This window comes from Melozone crissalis, unplaced genomic scaffold (genome assembly GCF_028551555.1).
Source record: "Melozone crissalis strain CALT ecotype California unplaced genomic scaffold, PUWL_Pcris_2 ptg000013l_1, whole genome shotgun sequence".
NCBI lineage: Eukaryota > Metazoa > Chordata > Aves > Passeriformes > Passerellidae > Melozone > Melozone crissalis.
Window position 1 is genome coordinate 16,090,893 of NW_026535791.1, and position 22,045 is coordinate 16,112,937.

The 22,045-nt window shown below is 43.2% G+C and overlaps 1 protein-coding gene across 1 annotated transcript; it reads right to left on the reverse strand.

The window, feature by feature from the left end:
• Nucleotides 1–2,783: 2,783 nt before the first annotated feature.
• RGCC (regulator of cell cycle) lies at nucleotides 2,784–16,153 on the reverse strand. The gene is made up of 5 exons (XM_054271800.1): nucleotides 16,098–16,153; nucleotides 15,784–15,960; nucleotides 6,665–6,772; nucleotides 5,056–5,118; nucleotides 2,784–3,434 (listed from the first exon to the last, which is right to left on the reverse strand). Exons 1-5 carry the CDS (start codon nucleotides 16,132–16,134, stop codon nucleotides 3,427–3,429), a joined length of 393 nt encoding a protein of 130 aa, XP_054127775.1. The 5' UTR covers nucleotides 16,135–16,153; the 3' UTR covers nucleotides 2,784–3,426.
• Nucleotides 16,154–22,045: the final 5,892 nt, after the last annotated feature.

Here is a 22,045-nt window from a genome sequence, read left to right on the forward strand (position 1 = left end):
TGAAGCTCTGAGCATGGATCCTCCTGCCCTCTTTGACCCTTCAGATTAGGCAATGCTGCTGGAAATCGGTTCCACATCCAACATGTACCGAAAATCCCACAAGAGTAACAAAGAAGGGGAGAAGGCACCAGCACAGGGGCCATGGGAGCAGCAGGGGCTGAGCCCTTCCCTTATAACCAAGTTCCATCACTGCCAGTGCAGCTGTTTTCCTCACTCCTAAAACCTCACCTAGCCAGAAAATTCCAGTCAGTGCATCAGTAGAGGCTGCAGATGCCCACACAACCCAGGAAAAACATAAATCCCTCCTTTGTCTGGTCCCTCTCCCTTACTAAGGTTGCCAAGCATTGTGTGTTACCTGGTACCAGCTGGCACCAAGGACACACAGAGTCAACAGCAAGCCCAAGATAAGATACATTAGCTCAAGCCTTGGTGATGGAGGGTTAAACTAATCCATTTAACCTTGAGTTTGCAGAAGGTAAAGAGCACACATGCAATTGTTTCACCTCACCTTCCACAGGTTAAGCTGTGGTGACATCTGCTTAGTCTAAGCTGCTCATTTCCATTTCTGGGTGCATGGTGCTGGCACAACAGTGCTGAGACTCTTCTGAATTCAAATTCAGTATTACAGCACAAGAGGGAGGTCAAAACAAGGACTAAAAATTCAGCCAGGCCCATGAGGACAGTGCAGTCTCCAGCAATGTTCATTGGGGATAAAGCATGACAGAACTTTTTCCAGCAATTCATTTTTCAGTGCCATATGTAATCAGATGATGAACTTAAGTCATAAGCATCCTCCAGTGAAATGACATCTACATCAGTGCCTTCCTTCTGACACATCGAAAACTGAACATAAACTGGCAGGAATTCAGACAAACAGCTCCACAGAAGATACTCCCAGATTTGCAGCTGATGATCTCCAGATCTGCTATATAAGCAAGAAGTCTCCACCTGTTCATGCATCAACACGATTAAAAAACCCAAACAGATGGTGACTTAATCCCCAACTCCATCACCACTGACGTTAGACAAAATGAGGAGCATGCCTCGCTAAAACCTTTGCTTATACTGGAAAAACCTTCAAAACTTGGTGTCTGTGAGGACAAAGTATTGCCATTCCAAAACACTGCACTGATGGGGCGATTTCAGGCTATAAAGGGAGACAGCTGACTTTAAATACTGATTATAGGCACAGAGTATTCAGCAGGATCAAGCAGCAACTGAAAGTGCACAAGTAGGAAACTCATGCCTCAAACAACCCAACCTGAGGAGCAGAGGAGCAAAGAGCTGTCCATGTCCCACCACCTTGGGATCACTTGGAGTGGCCACCCCCTTGTTCAAACTACCAACCATCATTAAAATATAGAAAACCAGCCAGAACTGCTGCTGCTATCCCAGCAGGTTTAAAAACATGCCTTATGCTAAGGATGCTTCTTAAAAGGGAAGCAGGTACTTGTCCCTGCTGTCCTGGTTCCCCTTCCCTCACCTCCTGCTCAAGGCACAGTGTCTCCACAGCTAACAGGAGTCCTATACCAGCCAAAGGAATCCCTTCACATCTGGGGCTGGGGAGGAGGGCCAGACACCCATCACAAAAAGGAATAATTGCTCCTGTATGATTACAGCATAGCAGCAGTGAATTTTGCACTGCTAATAATGGGGTTCCTGTGGTGCGGGAGCCTCTGGGAAGGTCCCAGAGCAAGGAGAAGGACATCACTGTCTCAAACCTTCACAGATCTGAAAGTTAACCTGCTGCAAGCACAAATCTTTACCCTCCTAAATCATTTTACTCATTTTCTATTCTATGGGACAATTTACCAACAGAATCTGCAGTAGGAAACGCTGAAAGGAAAGTTTCCTCTTGAGGAGCACACTCCACCACACACTGCTCCACTTTACATTGCCCTCCTGCCTGAAAGAAGGAAATAACCCACACAGCAACCTCAAGACTCTTTCAGACTGACAAAAATGTACCCAGTTCAGAAATTTTTTTTCTTACTAATGAATAAAACTGAGGATGGGCAGGGGGAAGAAATCATATGGTGTTCATTAAAACCAAATGTTTTGGTCAATTTTTAAGAAATCTAAAATCCAGGGAGATGGATCTACACCATTCTTATGATGTTCCTATAAGGAAATACACAGCAGGTTTTCTCCAAGCTGCAGAAGGCAGGTCCAAATCTGTCCTTTAAGGTCCCCCAAGCAGGTAGCTGTGTCACAGGTACTCACACACCCCAAGATAACACATCAGAGGGGGCATAAAAAATTAACCATTCAAGCAACTGCTCACTGGACAGCTTTGGTCAAAATTAGGCAGGAGTTCAGCCCAGCCCAGCCCCAGCTCACTTGGCCAGGACAGCCAGGGGAGCGCAGCTCAGACAGCAGAGGCAGCTGTAATGCCTGCAGCAGCTGCAGGAGAGCTCACATAATGACATTCCCAGTGCCTAATGCACATGGAAATAATCAGGTTCCTTGTAAAAGCACAGGTTCATCTTCCCCTCTTTCAGCACCACAGTGATGGCCAGGAAGTCTTTTCAGAGTGGTTGAGTGTTCCAGACCCAAGGGCCTGGTGTCAGAAACACCCAGACACCAGCACTGTCCCAGTGGTACAGGAACTCCACACCTCTAACCTGATGGGCCTAAATGTCTGACCTTCCAAAGAGCCAGTGCTTCATGTCAAATGGTCTGAGAGTTTAAAATCAGCTTTTACACAGTGTTTAAAATAGGTGTTATTGTTCAAATGTCTACTAAGTCAGTGTTATTCCATTTGTATTAACACAAATGCGAAGTAACAGTTTGACCCAATTTATTATTTTCCTGCTTGTATTAATTTTACATAGCACAAAGTTCTTATTTAAGCAACCACATTCAACTAGAATAATAAATTTTACCTAATGGAAATAGGCAAAATTTCTAATGCTAGTTGAAATTGACAGGAAATATACCATTATCAAGATATTTCAAAGCACGCTGTTTTCAGTAAGAGTTGAATTTGTACTTCTATTTCAGAGTTTGCATGTTCATAGGAATCTTACAGACATCTGGATTTCAGTTCAGGATTTATTTGCATACAAAAATATATTATAATGGAGAAAAGCATTAAAGTCTTCAACTATATAAAATTACAAATATATTTGCATAAAAGCAACTTTAAATTAAAATTCAAGCTATATTTTAAAGCAAAATACAGCTCTAACATTTAAGTTATTCCATCTGCTGCAAAGAAAAAAAAAAAGAAAAAAACACCCAAAAAACCCAAACCCCAAAACCAATGTTCAATGTTGCCAGTTAAATACTTGTGGGAGTTCACAAAGGTTATGTTCAGAGGGTATCTTGAGCAAAGTTATCAGACAAGGGCAGCAGTTCTCACTGATTGATGTCACTTATCCTTCAGAGGACACCCACATGCAAGCACAATGCTGAAAATTCATTTCACATACCTGAAAATACAGAACAAGAAAGATCACTAAGCTCTCTATTAAATAAGATTGCATGTTGTTGTCATATCAGACACTTGCCTATGCCCAGCTTGCTGGACTGCCTGACAAGCCAAATTATGTCTTTTTTTTAAGTTAACATGAAAGCTGAAATGCTGGTGTGCTAAAAAGACAAGGCAAGTACTGTTCTAACAAAGTGCATTAGGCTTGAAAAGGGATCTGTACAAAGTTTGTGTAACCTCAAGCATATACAGACAACTCCTCAAAAATGCGGTGATAAATACCAGATGGAAGTTGGACTTCTTCCTCACTGTACTAATGAAACTCTGCTGAGATCACTGGAGATTTGTCTAGTTGGGATTAAAAAAAATAAAATCACACCAAAAAAAAAAAAAGGCACAAAACCACAGAGCAGGTGCTAGTTCCTGCCTTCACCTTTGATGTACTTTGCAAGGGAAAAATAAAACCTTGGCAGCCCTTTTAGAGCTGCAACATGGCTGTGCAAGATAGCAATGCAAATATTTGCCGGTTTGGGATACACAAACCTTCAAAAACTTGGACTTTTTTCAGAAGAGTGGTCAATTAAATTTCAGTGGTAGAGTCAGTTCAAGCTCACATCCATGACAGAAGACAGGAAACTAAAAAATGTATTTTAAGTATGAGAAGTGAAACCAGGATTAAGATACAAGCAAGACAGCAGGGAAGCAGGAACTCATAAGGGCAGCTGTCTTGAATTAAGTATATCTTCAAGAAATACAGGGAAGGGAAAACACCTAATGAGCACACAAAACTCTCAGTTCATAGTTTGAGAGGGCTTTGTTTATGCTGCTATTTAGGTCTAGTCCTATAACTTGTTTGTTTGGGCTCTATAGCCTAGTTCCACATAAAAAAAAAAAAAGCCCAACCTGAAACACAAAAGAAATGGTATATGTCCACAACATAAGAAGCAAAGAAGAGGAAGAAGCAAAAGGAATAGGCAAAAAGGAATAGGCAGAGTACATGGCTGGCAACAGGCAGCCTGTTTTTTGGTTGTTTTTCTTTAAAAATCATAATGAAGATTCCACGACTTTAGCTGAAAGATACGATTTCTAGATAGTTGCAGAAAAAGTGATCCAAGTTCCATTCCTGGTAAAAACATGCACAAATAGGATTTTGACATTAAGTCAACAATGCTCCTTCATTCTCTCACAAAGCAAAGTCTAGAACAAAAAGATTGTTCCTCCCCTAAGGACACTCCTCCAGTTACTTAGCTTTATAATGAAGAAACAGATCACCAGTTTTTAAACTGAGATTTGAGTATTTAAGAAACTGATGTTCATTTATCCATCCACTGTCAAGGAGGGGTGAATTGCTGCTGACTCAGAGGTGGGACCAGGGGTTCATTGAGCTCAGCCTTTGTCACACAGGATAAACTGCACACCTTGAACATTCAGGCAAAGTCTGAATTGAGTCTGTTTTACCTTCTCATCCAGATAATGATCCACAGGACTAGCAAACTAAAAGGAAGAAACATTATATAAAATATTTTTATTTTTCCCTTCCCTCTCTCTCTCTACATTGGATTTCAACACTCTTTGAAACAAGTTCCAAGTGAGATGCTAGCAACTAATAAAAACCTACTTACTTGCTAGTGTTCTGTCAAGATCAGCAATGAAGTCCTCCAGCTCCTTTGTGTCCCCAAGCTTTGCTGCAAAACAAGGGTCAGCATTGATTAGACAGGACATGTCTCTCTGGCTAGAAGAAACACTAGAAACACACAAGCCTCCAAATAATTTTCAGGGGTAGCAAAGATCCTGTGGATTATCATCAGCAAAGTTCAGTAGAGCTGCTGCGATGTCCAAAAGCACTTAGAGAACATGGGACACTGAGCTGAAGTTCTAGCTTTCATAGTTTTGTACTTGACAGAAGCAACACAAAGCAACACTTTATGCAGCCTCCTTAAAAAGAAGGGGCTGCAGTGAAGAATAAAAGATTCTTTCACACATCAACTAATCCATGTCTTTGCTACTGTGGCCATCTTTCCTGTTTCATCTCTTCAGATGCTGCATGCATGGCCCTAGTCAATCCCTATGAGCTCCCAGCCCTACTCAAATATCACCCTCTAAAATCATGTCAGCATCACAGGTTTGCTGTGCTGCCAGATCCTCTCATCTTGGTCCACACACTATAAATGTGGAACTATAAATCCACCAAATTTTCCACTCCTTGCAACGCCACTGGTTCTACTCATTCTAGTTTTACTGCAAGTTTCTTCCTCATCTCATGTCTGTGATCTTTTCCAAGCCAGTTCCAACTCTGTCTTGTCATCAGGAAGAGCATCTTGTCCTTTAGTGTAATTCTTCACCAAATATTTCCTGACAGTTCAGCTGAGCTCTTTTTTTGCTACTTTGCAGAAACTGTTACTCATTATTTCTCCCCAGTGTCCCACTAATTGAAAAGAAAGCATTTAACTTGGCTTTTTTTGTGATTGTGGAAGAGATATAAAAGTGGAAGAGATATGAAAGTGTGAAAGGCTATTGAGCATGCACCTGAGTATAGTGGTTGTAACAAAAGCACCATGTAGTACAAATGCCTGAGTGCTCACTTATTGACATGTCTGCTCCAGAGTTAATCCAAGTTAACCTGAATGAAGCACTGTCCTGGGAAATCAGCTGCAAGACAGAAGCCTCTTTCAACAGCATGGCTTCAAAGGAGGAAGGAATTGCTAACACATGGTTTGTATAAGCCCTGTGTAACTTCTATATAGATCTGGGCAATTCTGTTAACTTGCATGGCAGCATATGGCTTCAGAGGAGTCCCTCTAGCCCTGCACCCAGGCTGAGCATTTTTATAGAGAAATAGGACACTTAAGGTACTCAGTCGCATCAGTAAAAAAGTAACACAAGTTAATAATTAATCCTTTTCTGCCAGAAAACCACATTTTTTTTAGCTCAGTGTTTCAAAAGCAAAAGACTTACCAGACCACCTGTAAAGTGCGGATACAGAATGCTATTGCCATTTATAATCAAGACAACAATACTTGGATCTGTAGTGTGCTCAACAGTAATCCTTAGTTTTGCTGTCATTAAAAAAAAAACAAACAAACCCAAAACCCAACAACAAAAACAACCTACCAAGAAAAAGAAACACCAAAATGAAAAAAAACCCATGCAAGCATGTGAATCCTGGCTCCCAGCAAGAAGCCCATATAATTGAGGAGCAGGAAGAAATGCCAACAGCTAAAATTAAGATACCTTTACAAGGAGTCACTGAAGGGGATGGCAAGCTTGGAGTAGATGCAGTTGAAGAGTTGAGCTTTTCATCACTGAGACTGAAACTATTTCTGTAGAGGGAATCTGCACCTGTAAAAAACAACATTATAAATTAAATTTGACACCTTCTGAAGTTTGCAACATAACTGAAACCCAAAATGCAGCCTTTCCTATATAGACTTCAAAGTCTGCAGAACTCAAATTTAAGTCTTCAAAAGCAGAGAAGTGAATAAATAAACCCTTTATTGGGTGAAGGCTACTGCTCCCACTCCTACTGTTAAAGAGAAAGCAGGCCTAGGCTTAATCCTCACCCCCAGTAAGGAGTGTGTCAGCTTCCCCTTCCCCTGAAGTCAGCACCATTTGAAAAATTGAACAGAATTTACAATTATCCCATATCAGCAAAATTATATCTATTAGGACCTGCCTAATTCACAATATTCTGGGAAATTCTCTTACCTAAATTTTTCAAAAGTTACAAAAAAATAGAATTAATAGAATGCTCCAGAACAAGGACAACAAGAATAAAGAATATATTTAGGGCTGTCCTTTATCCCCAAAGCAAGCACACTCCTTTCTCCATACGTTACTCTGCTGTTTTAGGTATGGCATTTTTAATTCCTTTATTCTGTGACTCTCTGGAGTTCATGAAGCAGTACACTGGTACATAAAATATTCTGCAATCTTATTTTAGGTGAACTTTCAAAGAAAGCCTTATGTGCCCTGGAAAGGCACAGAAAAGGCCCCCAATACTATTTTGATGTTCTTGTGTTCTTGAGGAGGCCTTAAGCTTGAAAAGCATCAAAAAGTATCTTTGAGTACAGGGGTAACTCAAATATTAGTCCTGGCTCCACTGGAAGGAGGCTCTGTCATCCTGCTAGAGACTCTAAAACTGCTGGTCCTGCAGTTTCAAGCCAGTGACCTGAAAACTGTGCTTCTACAAAAAGACACCACTGAGATACAAACATGGCCAGGGTCTGCATTTACTTGGCACATTGCCTGGGACATCAATGCTTGTTTTAGTATATGGGAGGGTGATTGTCACTGCTTGCCATGAGGCAGCAATCCTGCTCCCTGCAGCACACACAGCCCCTGTTGTCCCTGGAGCCACAGCACTGCAGCACCAAGCCCACTGCAGAGAGCCCATTGTGATGGGCTTCCTTGGATGCCTTCCCATTTGCTGTGCCAGGAGAGCACTGCTTTAGCTAAGTAAGGGTGTCTGGATGAATTGGCAAAAGGGGCAGGCCCACAGCTTGCCTTGCCAAGATCTGCACATCTGCACCTCTACTGAACATCTGGATGCCTCCAGATAGCAGACACTGAGACCATCCCCTTGCAGACCTGGGCCTCAAGTTCAGCTGTCTCTGGGAAGAAGAGCGTGTGTCCCCAGCCGCCTCCTCTGGCCTGCTGTCCTGTCCAGCACAAAAGCAGCTTCCACAGGAGCACACAGGCACAGCGACAAGGCAGACCAGACAACTGCACCTACAAAGCCTCTCAGATCTTCCCTCAGCCATTAAAGCTGATTTATTTGTTCTTTGCCACCTTCCAAGCTCACCTCTGTTACAATACGCACCAAGAAGACTTGGGAGAAAAGCTTCAGCGTGGAATACTTCCCTCTTTCCCATGTGTTTTGGCCCACCACTGGGCTGTATTTTCAGTTTCCTCTGCCATCATCTCAGATCCTGTTCTGGCAAACACACATGGCCCTCAGCACCACAAAATGTGAGCAATGACATGACTGACATCTCTCATCTGGGGCTACTGCCACCTGCTCAGCCACCACTTGGTACTTCTTGTTTGTAGACATGAGAATAGAGTTTGATGGCTTCTTCAAACTACCCCCTAATTGCAATTTCTTTATCTCCACTCTTAAGAAGAGCAGTTCTTCTCTCTAAACTTCAGCAGATCAAAACCAAACTGTTAGAACCAATTGGATTCCAACCAATTGGAATTTCAAATGCAAGAAAGACTTCACAAATGCAATGCAGAAATGAGATCATTTTAGATACAAAAATGGGGGGGAAAGATAAGCCCTTTTAAAAGTAGCTCCTAAAAACAGAAAAAAAAATTAAAAATAACCTAAGGATGAAAGAAATCTGGTAGTGCTCTGCTGATGTGTGCCACCAGTGCTGTACTACACCCCATGAACCCTGCACATTAAGTGACACTTTCTCTCTATTAAAGGTATGGCAGATTTCCTCTGAAATCAGTTTACAGAACAACTGCCTACTGAGGCTACATTTTTTCAGCCAAGATGCAAACCCCAGTGACTAAGAAACACAGAATGGAAAATTCTAGCTGTTCAGGACAAAACCCCAAGTAACTTGTAATAGCTGACACAAACAGTGCTGTAGCCAAGACTGTAATTCACTGAAATTCTGACAGAACAGACCAAAGATAAAACTCTTTTCAGGCTATTTATTTGAAAAGAGGAGAACAAGAATTTCCAAATTAATTCATATTTTAAAGGTTTTATGGCTCATTGAATTAATAAAAATACAGAGAACTATGGTTATAAATCTGAGTATACTTTTAATGTGAACTCTCCGATTCTAACATCCAGACACCAAATACAGCAAGGCTGGGTTGGCATCAGAAAATGTAATTTCATACTGGCTTCCACAGACATTATGCTGGGAAATATTTACAACTGGACAAAGATAAAATATGACAAAACTGTTGCTTTAAATCTCTGAATGTTTTTCTCCCAGTTTCAAAAGGTGAAATGTTTTCACATAACAATGTTATCTTCTGATGGGTCGTAATAGTTTCAGGAAAATATCAACATTTATCTTTCTCAAAGCAAAAATATACTTTAGCAAGTGACTGTGGCTCATTCATGCCACCAAGCATCAGAAATTCTAGTGATGTAAGGAGGAATGCACTGACTCCACCAGCAAGGTCACCATAACTGCTGGAAACAATGTTAAAATACTTATGACAAGCAGCACAGAAAGATATCCTCTTTGGCAAAGGGTGACTGTAGGGCAGAAAGCTCTGGGAAAAGGACACTTCAGTCCTTGCTCTCTACCAGCTGCCAAAGCCAAGATTTGCTCATTCACCTCCAATAATGGCCCTTGGAAAAGTTCCACTGCCAGACAAATACAACATCCTCTGCAACCCAATAACCAGGGGCTGATACCAGGGATCTCATTGCTGCTGTCCTTCCTCGCCCAGCTCCCTCTCTCCCACCACAAGTTTGTTATTCATTACCTGTTTTCTACTTTATACATTGATTCTAGCGCCTGTGCTTATATTTAAAAGCCTTTACATCTGAGAGTTTTGTCAGTGAGTTGATTTGCATCAGTAAGGCTACACTGCAAAATTCGGGGGTAGGAATAAATACGGGTGGATTTTACTTTGGCAAAGTAATCTGTAGTTAGTATAACTCTACTGCTCCAGTGTATGGTTAAACCACAAAATAAACCATGGCAACACCATGTAAATATAGAAATGGCCCCATGAAATGAGCAATTGAAAGGCTCTCAGCAGTAATGGACTGAAGGAGGAAAACCTCAAACTTCTCATTTCAAAACAGACAATGGAAAATTCAGCTGTGTAGCTTCTTTAGTATCATGCTCTTTCTAGTACCATGGCTCAATTTTGAAGAGCACTGGAGCTGGTAACATTTTTACTGCAGTTTTCAGTGGGGAAAGTTTTAGGGGAAAAAGTTAAAACATCCATAAAGCTTTCAGAGAAAAGCTTCACAAGTCCACTCAAGTGTCTACAAATCATGAATTCATTATGAAACAGTAACTCAGCACTTAATGAGCAGACTGTACAAATAATTCCTAACAGAACATAGCCTACTTGCTAAAAATCAGAAAAAAAATCTGGAAATTGTAATGTCACCAGCAGAAGTGAGAAATATTCATGATACAAAAAGCCTGTTTCAAAATGTGTATGTTTCAGCCCCCAAGGACAGTGTTTATTTTTATCATCATCACAGTTACACTTGGCTGCATTGTTTATTTTTGTGGGGATTTTGCCTAGCTAACAAACATCTGTTCCAATACTGACTAAAAAATGACACCTTTTCTCTATTGACACATCTCAGCATCATTATTTAAAGGATTTCAAATCACATAGCTACACAAAAGTGATCTAGGAAGCCTGAAATCCAGATGCACAGGCATGTTTTCTCATTATATACAAAGCTTACCTTCCCACTCCCGCCCATGCTTACCAGCTATGAGGCAGTTCCCAACTCCAGCCCTCCCTTTTACTAATCTTCCTTTCTAATGAGTAAGAGCAGTGGGTATGCTGAAGTGACAAGAACAGGAAATCTTATGAAAACTGCATTTCTCAGCACACTGAAATACCTGTAGATAAGGCTATGCACCGGAAACTTCCAATTTTTCTTCCCCTTGAGCATATCACTAATGTAATAAAAGTTTCTTTCCCAGATCATTTAATAAAAGGGACTTTCTCCAGAAAAGAAAGTGTTCACTTTTTTCATTAGAAGCATTTTATTGTCCTCTTGTTTGAGACAAGCCATAGGAAGTTCACAGACACAATCTACCTCCTTTTCATGTTACAAGACTGGCATTTGCTGCAGAGACCAAAGGCTCATCTACTTCACATCCTGTTTCTCACAGCAGATGCCTGCAGAGGAGCTCCAGTGGTGCAGCCACACACTGAGAGCTGCAGGATGAGCTCTCCCAAGTTCTCCCAATGCAGGTACCACTCTCTTTCCTGAGACACCAGTGGCACCAGCCTGAGCAGTCCCCAATGGCCCCATCCCTCCTGCTGGGATTTTATCTGGTTGTTTTTGTAGCAGTCACTTTCCTAATGTCACTTAGGATTCTCCAGAACACTGTCTTGTCCCCACCCAAAACATCTTTTTGCCAGACAGTCCCAGACTATTTATTTGGAAAATATTTTACATCTTAAATTACTTCTGTTGCCTTTTTCTTTGCCTTTTTTATGGTCACATATTACAAGACTGACAATGCAAACAGGTTTTTCAGGGTGAGTGCTGCAGTTCTAACAGGGGCTGATGCTTCATCTCTGGATGGCCTAGGCATTAGCAGGAGCACCTGGAGACATCCATGGAAACACAAGTGCTGGCACTGCACCAGGCACCGAGTGTTAAGAGTTCCTGCTCAACCCCTGCACTTACTTGACTTTAAAATCATAAAATTAAGAGTTCTAGATGCACTCAGGATTTTATTCTTGTGTTTGAAAGCCATGAGGCATTGCTCATTTAATTACCATTAAAAAATAACTACAAAGAACACTGTTGCCTGTATGGGTACAAGAATTGAATTGATGAAATTATCTTGCAATGCTTTTAACAGAGAGGCAGGAAGCTGAACCTGCCTCAAGAAAACATGGAGCTACAAGTGTCAAACATTTCTTGAGAGCAAGACAACAGATTATGATGTAGCTTTTCAGTGTTATTGTAACACTAAAGCACTTTGCTTCTCAACCTCTCAAAGTCCAACTTCCATTCATTATCCTAAGTCTAAACTAGGAAGGCTGTCCTGACACTGCCATAAACTGTACAGGCACTGACTGGGCATGCATTTTACACAGGCAAGCCTGCACTCTTTGCAAGCTTATTCTGACACAAGAAGACAATGCTATCTGTAAGTTCATTAACACAGCTGCAGCTACACGAGAGCCTTCTGCCAGCACAGCACTCTCTAGCACAAATCCTCCTTTATCACAGCCCAGATATGCTGTGAATAGCAAAGAGACACAAAGTATTCCTTAGCTTAAAAGCTCCAGCGTGATTAATAACATAAAGAACGAAGCTGCTGGGCACCAATTCGTTTGAATACATCAACTTGAAACATAACTGGTTTTGTTTCATAACAAACATACTCCAGAAGCTCTGGAATTCTGGAGTAACTCAGCAGTTGCATCATGATTCCAGCTCTGACCCACTCAGCTGTGGTGGTTAATGTAATACTCGTGGGCAGAGATCACCACACACAGCTGCACTCGGAGCCTCTCTGTTACTGCAGGGTCTAGAGTCCGCTCTGCTACGTACAAGGCTTAGACACAGCCAAGCCAGACCTGTCCAAAGAGCATTTGGTCAAATGACAGGACAAGATGTGGGAGAACAAAGTACTGATAGCACCCATTTTTCATACAGTCTTCAAAATCCTACTTTTTCTCAAGAGCCAGAAATATGTAATTTAAGAATTTAAAGTAGTATTTTTGGAGCTAGCTCCCTTGGGAGATTTTAAGGATAAGAGAATATTTTCAGGATTAACTGCATTGACAGAGATCTTCTGTAAACTTTTCTGTTAAATTAAATGGGCTCATGCCCATGGCAGAAACCCCAGGAGAGGAAAGGCTTCCCTGCCCCAACTAAACAATCTTGTTCAAGTAGGACCACTTTACATCTGTTAGTAGCTTCTCATGAAACTGAATTTAAGGCTGATTCAGGGGCACTGAAACAAACAGTTGCAATAGTTTAGAATGTTTCCTTCCCTTACAGTTCCATCCCTGAGTGGAAAGATATCACTGCAGGAGTGGCCAAAAGATACATATCTTCAGCCACACCACATCAGTTAGGAGGATTAGATCAAACAGCAAACAACAGGTAGCACTAAAACACAGTAGTCTGAACTGTTCTACACACACATGATAAAGTGTGCTTGAAATAGTCTTGGCACTGGATAACAAGATTTTGCAAAGAGGTAAAGAATCTTCGTTAACAAGATGATCAAACTACCAGCAGATAATATGGTTTTTAAAGACTCATGTTATCAGAACTTATTCTTTCAGCCCAGTCACCCCTTGATTCTGCAGTGGTTTTTTAACCTAACCCTTATCACAGTAAGGGCAAGGGCATGAATTCAGCACTATACTGGCTAACACTAAATTACAGAAATCAAAGGGAAAATAAACTCAAGAAATACTTGAGTTTGAACTGAAAGAACCTGGGTAAAAAGGCAACTCCCTGCCTTTAGTCTTAAAATAGATGTAGGGTGTGTAGCTGGATTACATCAGACACCAGAGCCTGTTTTATAAAAGGAGCTTTTCATTAATCCACAATTCCTCTCCAATCCTACCAAAACTTCAGAATAAAAAGTTGACTGCACTGAATGACTCCTTTAGGAAGAAGTGTTTTACCAGGCCTTTCCTGGGCCATGAGCAGAGCTGGCTGGTTTTGTTTCTTCTTCCTTAAACATATCCTCATAAACTCTGGTGCACCCTCCTGGTCCCCTACATGCCAGTGTCCAGAAGGAAATTATTCCAGCCTCTCCAGAGCCAGCTTTCACACCATGCATCGCTCAGGCATGGGACAGGAATTGAAAACTTGACAAGTTCCTCATACAAGATCTTTGAGGACTTCATATAGAGCCACCAAACCCTGTCTATCCTACTAATCCCACTACTGTCTTCAGCCTAAATCCCTGTGGATTTGCCTCAGATTTTTATTTTCCAGATCTTCCTGACAATCTGATCTGCCTGTTTACATGAGCATGCTGTTTTCTCACCAGGCCTTCTGCCCTGCCATCTTCCTCCAAGTATCCTTCTTGTCAACTCTAACAGAGCAATTTCAAGCAGTTTTCCACATTTTAGTTTTTTGAACCATAGCAGATAGCTATCTGTAGTTACTTAACATTTCTCCATACAAGGAGAATAAGTTCTAGATACTGGGTTGGGGTTTTTATAATTCCCAGCAGTAAATTATTTTACTCTATCATTACAAGTGTCTCAATGGTGAGACAAAATAAGTGTATGTGAGAGGTTAACATATCACAACAAAGACTGCACAAGAAATATAAGCACTAAGGCAGCCAGTTTGACTCAGTAAAGGCAGATTTCACCTTACACACCCTTGGCCATACCAAAGAAAAATGTTCTGTCTAAATTGGGCACACAGTTCAAAATCCTCCTTGGAGGCAGAGAGATTCTAAAGAGTTTTATGCTCACTACATTATGAAACAGAAAAATAGCATCTTGATCCATGTATTTCCATAGGAAAACCCAAAGGCAGTGCTAGGTAAGGTATCCAAGTTCAGGGCAGGTAAAACAATACCTGTCAACAAAATTAATTCCATCCATGGTGATGAAATAAAGGGCTCTGATAATCTGGAGACTCTCTGCTCTCACAGCTCAAGTACTAGCGAGATAGCATTAGTGTTTAAGCACTAAACCAACAGAATGGCACCTTGAGTCCATGACTGATAAAGAGGCAGAACAGAAATTAGAGGAGTAGTCTTATTATAAATAGCTGTAAAACAAGTAAATTTCATCAAGCTTCCCATATAGTTAGGAACTTAGCAAAAAAAAAAACCCCAAAACAAACAAACAAAAAAAAAAAAAACCAAGCTCAAACCCCAAATCAACAAAACTGGTTATATTTTGCATTTAGCAGGACTTATTTCTGAGAAAGTTACCCACTGTTCTCAAAGAAAACAGCAGTTTCCAGCCTCACTATCTGGAAGAGGAAATATGTTTTCTCTCCCTGATTAGTAAAGCCAGTAAGAGGGGTTGAACTTTTTTCCATGTTAACCAGAGAAGGCTTAATTCCAATTCTACATTTTCCTGCTCCAAGTAGCTTTCTTCCCTTCCTGTTCCATGTCCTGCACACACCATTCACGTACATCTAGTGTACTTGGGCACAAGGTAGCTCAAGATCAGCACCTCTGGAACAGTGATAACACTCCCGTGCATCCAGGTGGATGGATGACCATTATTATAGAGGGAAATCTGGGTGAGTTTCCAGCTGCTGTGGGAAGCACACTTTGGCTCTCTCTGTGCGGATGACGCTGGTTACCGAACAGAGCGGGCAGTCCCTGCGAGCCCCAGGGACATCTCTCACTGCGGCTGCCGCCGGGACGTGCCGGTGTCCCGCAGCCCGGCCTCCTCCCACAGAGAGCTCTTCAGCTCCGCTCCAGCCACTCTCCTCTCCTTCCCAAACAGCAGCGATAGAACCAGCGGGGCCAGCCTGTGCATCCCTGCACTTCCAGCCCAGGACGGGACCGAGAAGGAGCTGCTTTCATAGAAACAGCCGCGTCCCTGCCCCGCTCAGAGAGGGCGACCTGCTGGTTTAGCACCCGCTCTGGAGCGTCGCTTCCCGGCCGCCCCCCAGTCCCGGGGCCGGCACAGCCGGCACGGACGGACCGACGGACACTCACTCTCGGAGTCGCTGAGGCCGCTGCCGTCGCTGACGCTGGCGCTGCTCCGCCGCTTCATGCGCTCCAGGTGCTCGCCGTAGAAGAAGCGGCGCCGGCCGGCGGGGCAGGAGAATTCGGCCAGCACCGCGTCGAACTCGCCCAGCGCCTCCGCCAGGTCCCCGCCGTCCTCCCCCGGCCCTGCCGGGCAGTGACAGCGGCGTCAGCACCGGACCGGACCGGCCCTGACCCGCCCGCGCCCCCACCCCGGCGGAGGGAAAGGGGAGAAGGAAGGATGGGGGAAGAAGGAAAGAAGGGGTCCCGCCCGCCGCTCCCACCTGGCCCCGCCGGGCACTGGGCTGCCGGAGGCTTCATGGCGGCGGGCGGAGATGCCCCAGCGCCGCTGCCGCCTCCCGCCGCCAGCGTGAGCGCCCGGCGCTGCCGCTGCTGCCCCGCTTATAGCGCGGCGGGGCGGGCCGGGCCGGGGCAGGGCGGGGCGGCCCCGGGGGCGGCCCCGGGCGGTGCAGGTGAACCCGGCCGCCTGTCCCGGAGCCGCAGTCCCGCCAGCAGCGGGAAGCGCCGCCCGTGGCCGCCCGGCCCCCAGCGGGATCGCGGCTCCCTCGGGCGGATCGCGCCGCGCTAAGCCCGGCCCCGGCCGTGGGCTGCGGAGGGAGCGAACAGCGGGAGTCAGAGCGGCTGCAAGGACGGACTGCCACGGGAACGCAGGACTGGGCCAGCCTTACCCAGCCCGGGACTGCCAGCAGGACACGGCACACGGCAGGACGGGGAGGCAGCAGCTCGCTTGCACTGAGCCCGTGGCTTTGCTGCACAGCAGCGCTGCTCGAACACCCCCGGGATGCCCTTCCTTCCCCATCCCCATGGCACTGTGCTGGCACCTGCCCGTGGTTATTGCCCTGCTCCGCACATCGGTGAGCTGCGGGCACGGCCGTGGGGGCAGCTGGGCCAGTTAATTCCAGAGGATGAGCCGAGGAGAAGAGCAGGTGGCAGGGGACATGCAGGGAATGCTCAGGCAGAGGGGGTCACAGCCCAGGTGCATCAGGCAGGGTGTTCTCCATGGAGTGCTTTCCTGGTTCTTGTCCTGAAGTCAGGTAAACCTGATGTTTACACATGCCATAGCTACGTTGCTCTTGTGCTGTCTCTTGCTTGTTCTAAATGTAAGCTGAGCAGCTAAAATACCAGTTTTGTTAAATACTCATTGGGGAAGACTCTGCCATGTTTAGTTATGGCCAGAAATACTGAAAACAGACATCAGATGCTATTCCATGAGAATGCGTCAGGAGTTATGGTTATGTTTGTGTGCTGATGAAAATATTTAGAATTAGAAGAGTCAGGGAGAGGTAAGAAAAAACATCTCAAACTTTTTGACATTTTTAGACATGCTGACATTGCTCCTGCAAGATACAAAGTTAGAAAAACAATGTCCTAGACAATAAAACAGATTTGTCCACCTCTCCTTACCAGCTGATATGGAGGCATTTATTTATCTTTGCAGTGAATCAAAAGAAGTTCTCATGACGAAGTTCAATTGTTGTTTGTTCTGTGGCTTCCTCCTCTCTGTGGTCTTCCTCTGTTTTTCTTTCTGCTAATAAAAGTGTCTACAAACAATCCTTTTTAAAGACCACAGTGACACGGAGGGAAAGCGAGGTTAAAAAGTAGGGGACAAGGAGATACGAGGGCATGACGTCAATGGCACGAGCAGGATGAGAGACAATGGATGCAAGGCAGAAGGGGAACTGTCGAGGACGTGACCAAGCACAGCTCACAGCCCCAAAAGACAAGGACCTGGCCCTGCAGCTGATGTCAAATCTCTTTTGCTCAATCACATATGATCAACCTGTCCCACACATCCCCACCGAGCACTGGTGCTTGGTCTGTAGCACAACCTGGCTTAGGGGCAAAAGGTGCTTGAGGTTGGGCTTAGGAACCTGTCCATTTGCTGAGGAATACAGGCAAAATAACCAAAGGCTAAAAGTCCTCCTGTACCCTTCCTTTTGTCTCTCATAAAGATGGTCAAGCCATCTCACTGCCTTTTGGGATGGGGTCTGAGGTCATGTCACAAAGAAAGAGCACAAAAGGGGATGAGAACCCTGCACTGCCTGGGGCCTGCCAGAAAAGGGGAATGACCTGCCTCCTTCTCTCTTCTTGTGCTCCTGGCCTAGACCTTCTGCATGTCTTTTAAACAGGTTTTTCTCATCTGCTGCTGAGCCAATTCAACACTTTAGAACAGCAGAAAACTAATCCAGGAAGAAAGTGAGTAATTTTCTGTTGAACTGAGTTGAATGGGTATAGATAGATAGGGGAAAAAACCAACTGCTTCCCTGTAGCGATATAAGAATTTATCCCTGACATTCTCTTTAAATTATTATCTTACACTCACATTGACCATTTTTAGAATAATTTCTAGGCATGCTGAAGAAATTATTCTATAAACTTCCCTTCTTTACAGCCATGTGTTTGGGAAATCTTTTTTCCTTAAGACAACCTGGGCTTAAAACTACTTAGTTGTGTTTACTGCTTCACAGACTAATCTCTTAACATTTCTTTCAGTAAATACTCATGTTTTCTCCTAAGCAGCCTAGATTCTGCTGAATGCAACCGAGACAGCTGGTGAATTTCAGTTTTCCACAAAAACCATTAGCTTATACAAGAAGAAACAAAGATTCATTTTTATGCTTATTGGTTCTATGTCATGGACCATGTAGCCATGCACATCCATAAATATTCTTGAAAGGCCCCATGCTCCAGCTGAACTGGCTGCACTTTTGGCACAGATGCCAACAGGAGCAGCCCACATCTGGCAAAAGGAAAAAGTCACTTTTAAGTGCAGTGCCCTGAAACTCTGCAGGCTGACACGCCTGGCTGCTCGTGCTTATGGGGAGAAACATCCAACACAACTCCTAATGTAAACCTCAGCTACTGAATCCCTCTCATTTTCTAGGCAGCCATCCAAGCTGTATTTAAAGTGAATTTCTTCTTGCCCATTCGACACAGTGTCTCCAGATCCTCCTCAGCTGGTGACGCGATGTTTACAGTGGTTTCCTACTGCATTTTTGACCTCACAAACTTGTGAGCCACACAGCTATTTAAATCAACAAATCCTGCCTGGAAACACGCTCCAGGGAAAGGCTTTTAAAACAGGCACTTTGATATAGTCAAGCTGCAAGGCCCATGAAGCACTAGTTTTCTGAACAAAGCATGGGATAATTTGGGACACAACACATTGTGTTGCTACACCGGAGAGACTCCTAGAATGGGTTTAAAAAGGCATTGATGCTGTAGGTTGAATAATCTAGCTTCCAAAGCATGGCCCAGAGATGCCCACAGATCCATGAACTACTTCTGAGGCATTCATATAAAACAGAAAAAAAACCCCAAAACAGGATGAGAAATTTATTGGAAACTGGTTACAATTCACAGTACAGGTGCAGCACCATATGCACATACACAGAAACTGGAACTGCAGAGGGGAGAATTTGCAAATCTGAAGTGGCTGTAAAGTTTTTGTCTAATGAATCATTTCTTTTCACCTCTTCAAAGATCAAGAATAACCCAAAATATCAATTTTGTTGAGTAATACCATATTCCCACAGTTAAAAACAAATGTGTTGTGAAACCTACACCTCTCTTCTCATTGGTACTGATACTAGACAAAAGCCAGAGTGCCAGATCCCTGCCCATGGAAGCACCCTGGAGTTTTGAATATTTCATTTCCACAAGTCTTTTAATATTTATTAGTCTGTGAAAATAACAATTCTTTACATAAGTAACAATACCGACTTGTTAAAGTAGATAATTTAAAACCTGTGAATGACAAACAACAGCCCATCATTGCCAAACTTCTAGTTGAAGGAAGCAAGGGAACCCAGAATGAAGACAGCTGTCAAACAGAAAAACGAAAACTGCCAGAGGATGAAAAAGCACAGGTGCCAGCCAGACTGACACACAGGGAAACCCAACTCCTCGGGCTGCAGAGCAGGAATAGATCTAACATCACCAGCATAACCTGTCTCCCTGTGCAGCACATCACAGCCCTGCCCTCAGGATGCTCATTTAAAGGAGGCAGTGGTTGACATTCCAGCCTATTTTATCCTTCACGCTGCAAGTGGAATTGCCTATGTGAGTTAATTGCTAAACTTGCTCTGTAATGAGGAGAGCTGCCTGATTAAACCTTGTCAGAGACATGAGCCATGCATTTTACATGGGCTGCCCAACTACCATCCAAGGTGTTTTGCTGCTTTGGCTGCCAGCTGGGCTAAATAAAAGCCTGTGACCTGTAGCTCAATCCACACCACCAGTGGGAAGAGTGAGTGATTCACAGCAATATATTAATCTTGAAAGATTGTTAAATAAAAAATCTTTTGCCAGAGGTCTTTCACAGGAGAGAAAGACCTTTACTTTACTTCCTCTTCTCCCAAAATGTTCTGTAGATCTTGAACTGTAACCTGGAGTTTTGACAGACTGATGCACTTCCTTTGGGTTTTCTCTCTGCCCTTGACTGATGCACAGTGGATGCAAACTCACGGACCTGCTCACAGCCATTCACAGCTGTGGCCTTGTGAGCAAACCATACACCTTCCTGCTGAATTCTGCCAAAACCTAAGCTCACTTTCTCTGGCCTACTATCCTTCTAAATTTTCTGCTTGTCAAATTAACCTCCTGAATGTGAACACAATACAGTCTGTGTCTTTCAGTAACTAGAGGCAGAATCTCTTGGAGTTTTGAATGGATGACTTTAAATAAGTTAATGATGCCAAAGCATATTTATGGCAGTTTGGATTTAATCACTATTGTTGTAGTTGAATTAAAATTAATTTAAACTGATAAAGTAGATTTGGAACCTATATTGACATCACTGACATATAGAGTCGAATGTTGAGCTGCTGTCCACAGTAAAGAGAGATGCAAAACAACTCAAGACTTTGAATGTTCTGCATCAAGGGACTTTGGCTGAGCACTGCATGGGAAAGGGAAAGAAGTTCAGGTGAGGAGAGGGATGGCAGGGAGTAAATAGGACATGAAGAAGTTTGTAGCCTTTTTCCTGCTGTGCAAAGGAGCCACCAGACAACAAGCAGAGAGAAGTGGACAAAAAGCCAAGAAAATGTAAGCAAAGAGACCACGGCAGTAAGCCAGGAGGGAGAGAGATCCTGGCATCTGGAGTGCTGTGTGGCAATTAGAGGTGAAGAAATTGCCTCCATTCTGGCTCTATTTTCAGGCAAACAAGGCTGTGCACATATCCTTTGCAAGAAGAATGTTGCATACAAGGCTGAGTGGAGGAAAGGGTTTGTTCTTCTTCCTTTAAGTCCTCCCTCATCCAAAAGGGTCCAGTAGCAGTAAATATCCATTTACAGGGTAATGTGGTGGAAAAAAATAAAGGAAAAAGCATACTTATGAATGCTAGGTAAGAAATTTATTTCCTGTGTTAGGTTGTGGGCTCAAGCTCAGGGCAAGCCACTTTCTCTACCTCTACCTGATGTTGCTGCCACCATACCCATACATAAGGATCAGGAACAGGAGACACTGAATTCTTTACTTTTCTGCCAGTTTTGCTTCAAAACCTTTTATGACTACCACTCCATCAAGAACTTTGTATGGTTTCAATTACAAATGAAAAACAGTTGTTGTTTTGCACCTAGTTTGACTTTGAATTGTTGATAAATTGAGGAGTTAAGATTGCTGGATATTGTGCTACTTCAGAAAAAAATGGCAATTTTGTCCAAGGGAGAAGGAATATTCACTCAACAGTGAGTGATTACATACAAGGGAAAAAAAAGGGAATTTAGGGCTTGAGAGGCTTGTATTTTATGAAAAATATCTGACACACAAACCACATTGAAAGCAGATTTAAAGCCTTGTGAAGCAAAACATATAAGGGAAGTCTTATGTATTAAAACAATAAGACATCTCTCCTAATTTGTCTCCTCCATTAGGAAAATAAAAGGTAGCAAATTTTTCTGGTAGATATATTTCACATCAGTGCTATTTGCTGTGACTAAAAATGACACATTTTGTATTTTTTTTTGTTGTATTTCACACACTCATGCACACAGAGCCTGCTTGTCTCAGTCATCTGTTACTACCTATCCAACGCTGTTTGTGGACTCTGTTTCTTGAGCCTTAAATCTTGCCAGGAAATAGAGATTCTAAATAGATGCAATTAATAACTACAATGATAATAAAAAATACTTGTGGCCAAAATACCTAGTCAAAAAGATACTGATCACATCTAAAGGTATAAAAGCACTTCTTGCCAAAGAATTTAAATTAG

What these genes read in the sequence shown, in the direction of transcription:
- RGCC (XM_054271800.1), bottom strand. Translation starts at nt 16,134, where the DNA reads ATGAAGCCTCCGGCAGCCCAGTGCCCGGCGGGGCCAG. An exon ending in CCAGTGCCCGGCGGGGCCAG is followed by an intron (nt 15,961 to 16,097) that starts GTGGGAGCGGCG and finishes ACTGCCCGGCAG; the next exon opens with GGCCGGGGGAGGACGGCGGG. An exon ending in TTCAGTGACTCCTTGTAAAG is followed by an intron (nt 5,119 to 6,664) that starts GTATCTTAATTT and finishes CTTGTTTTGCAG; the next exon opens with CAAAGCTTGGGGACACAAAG.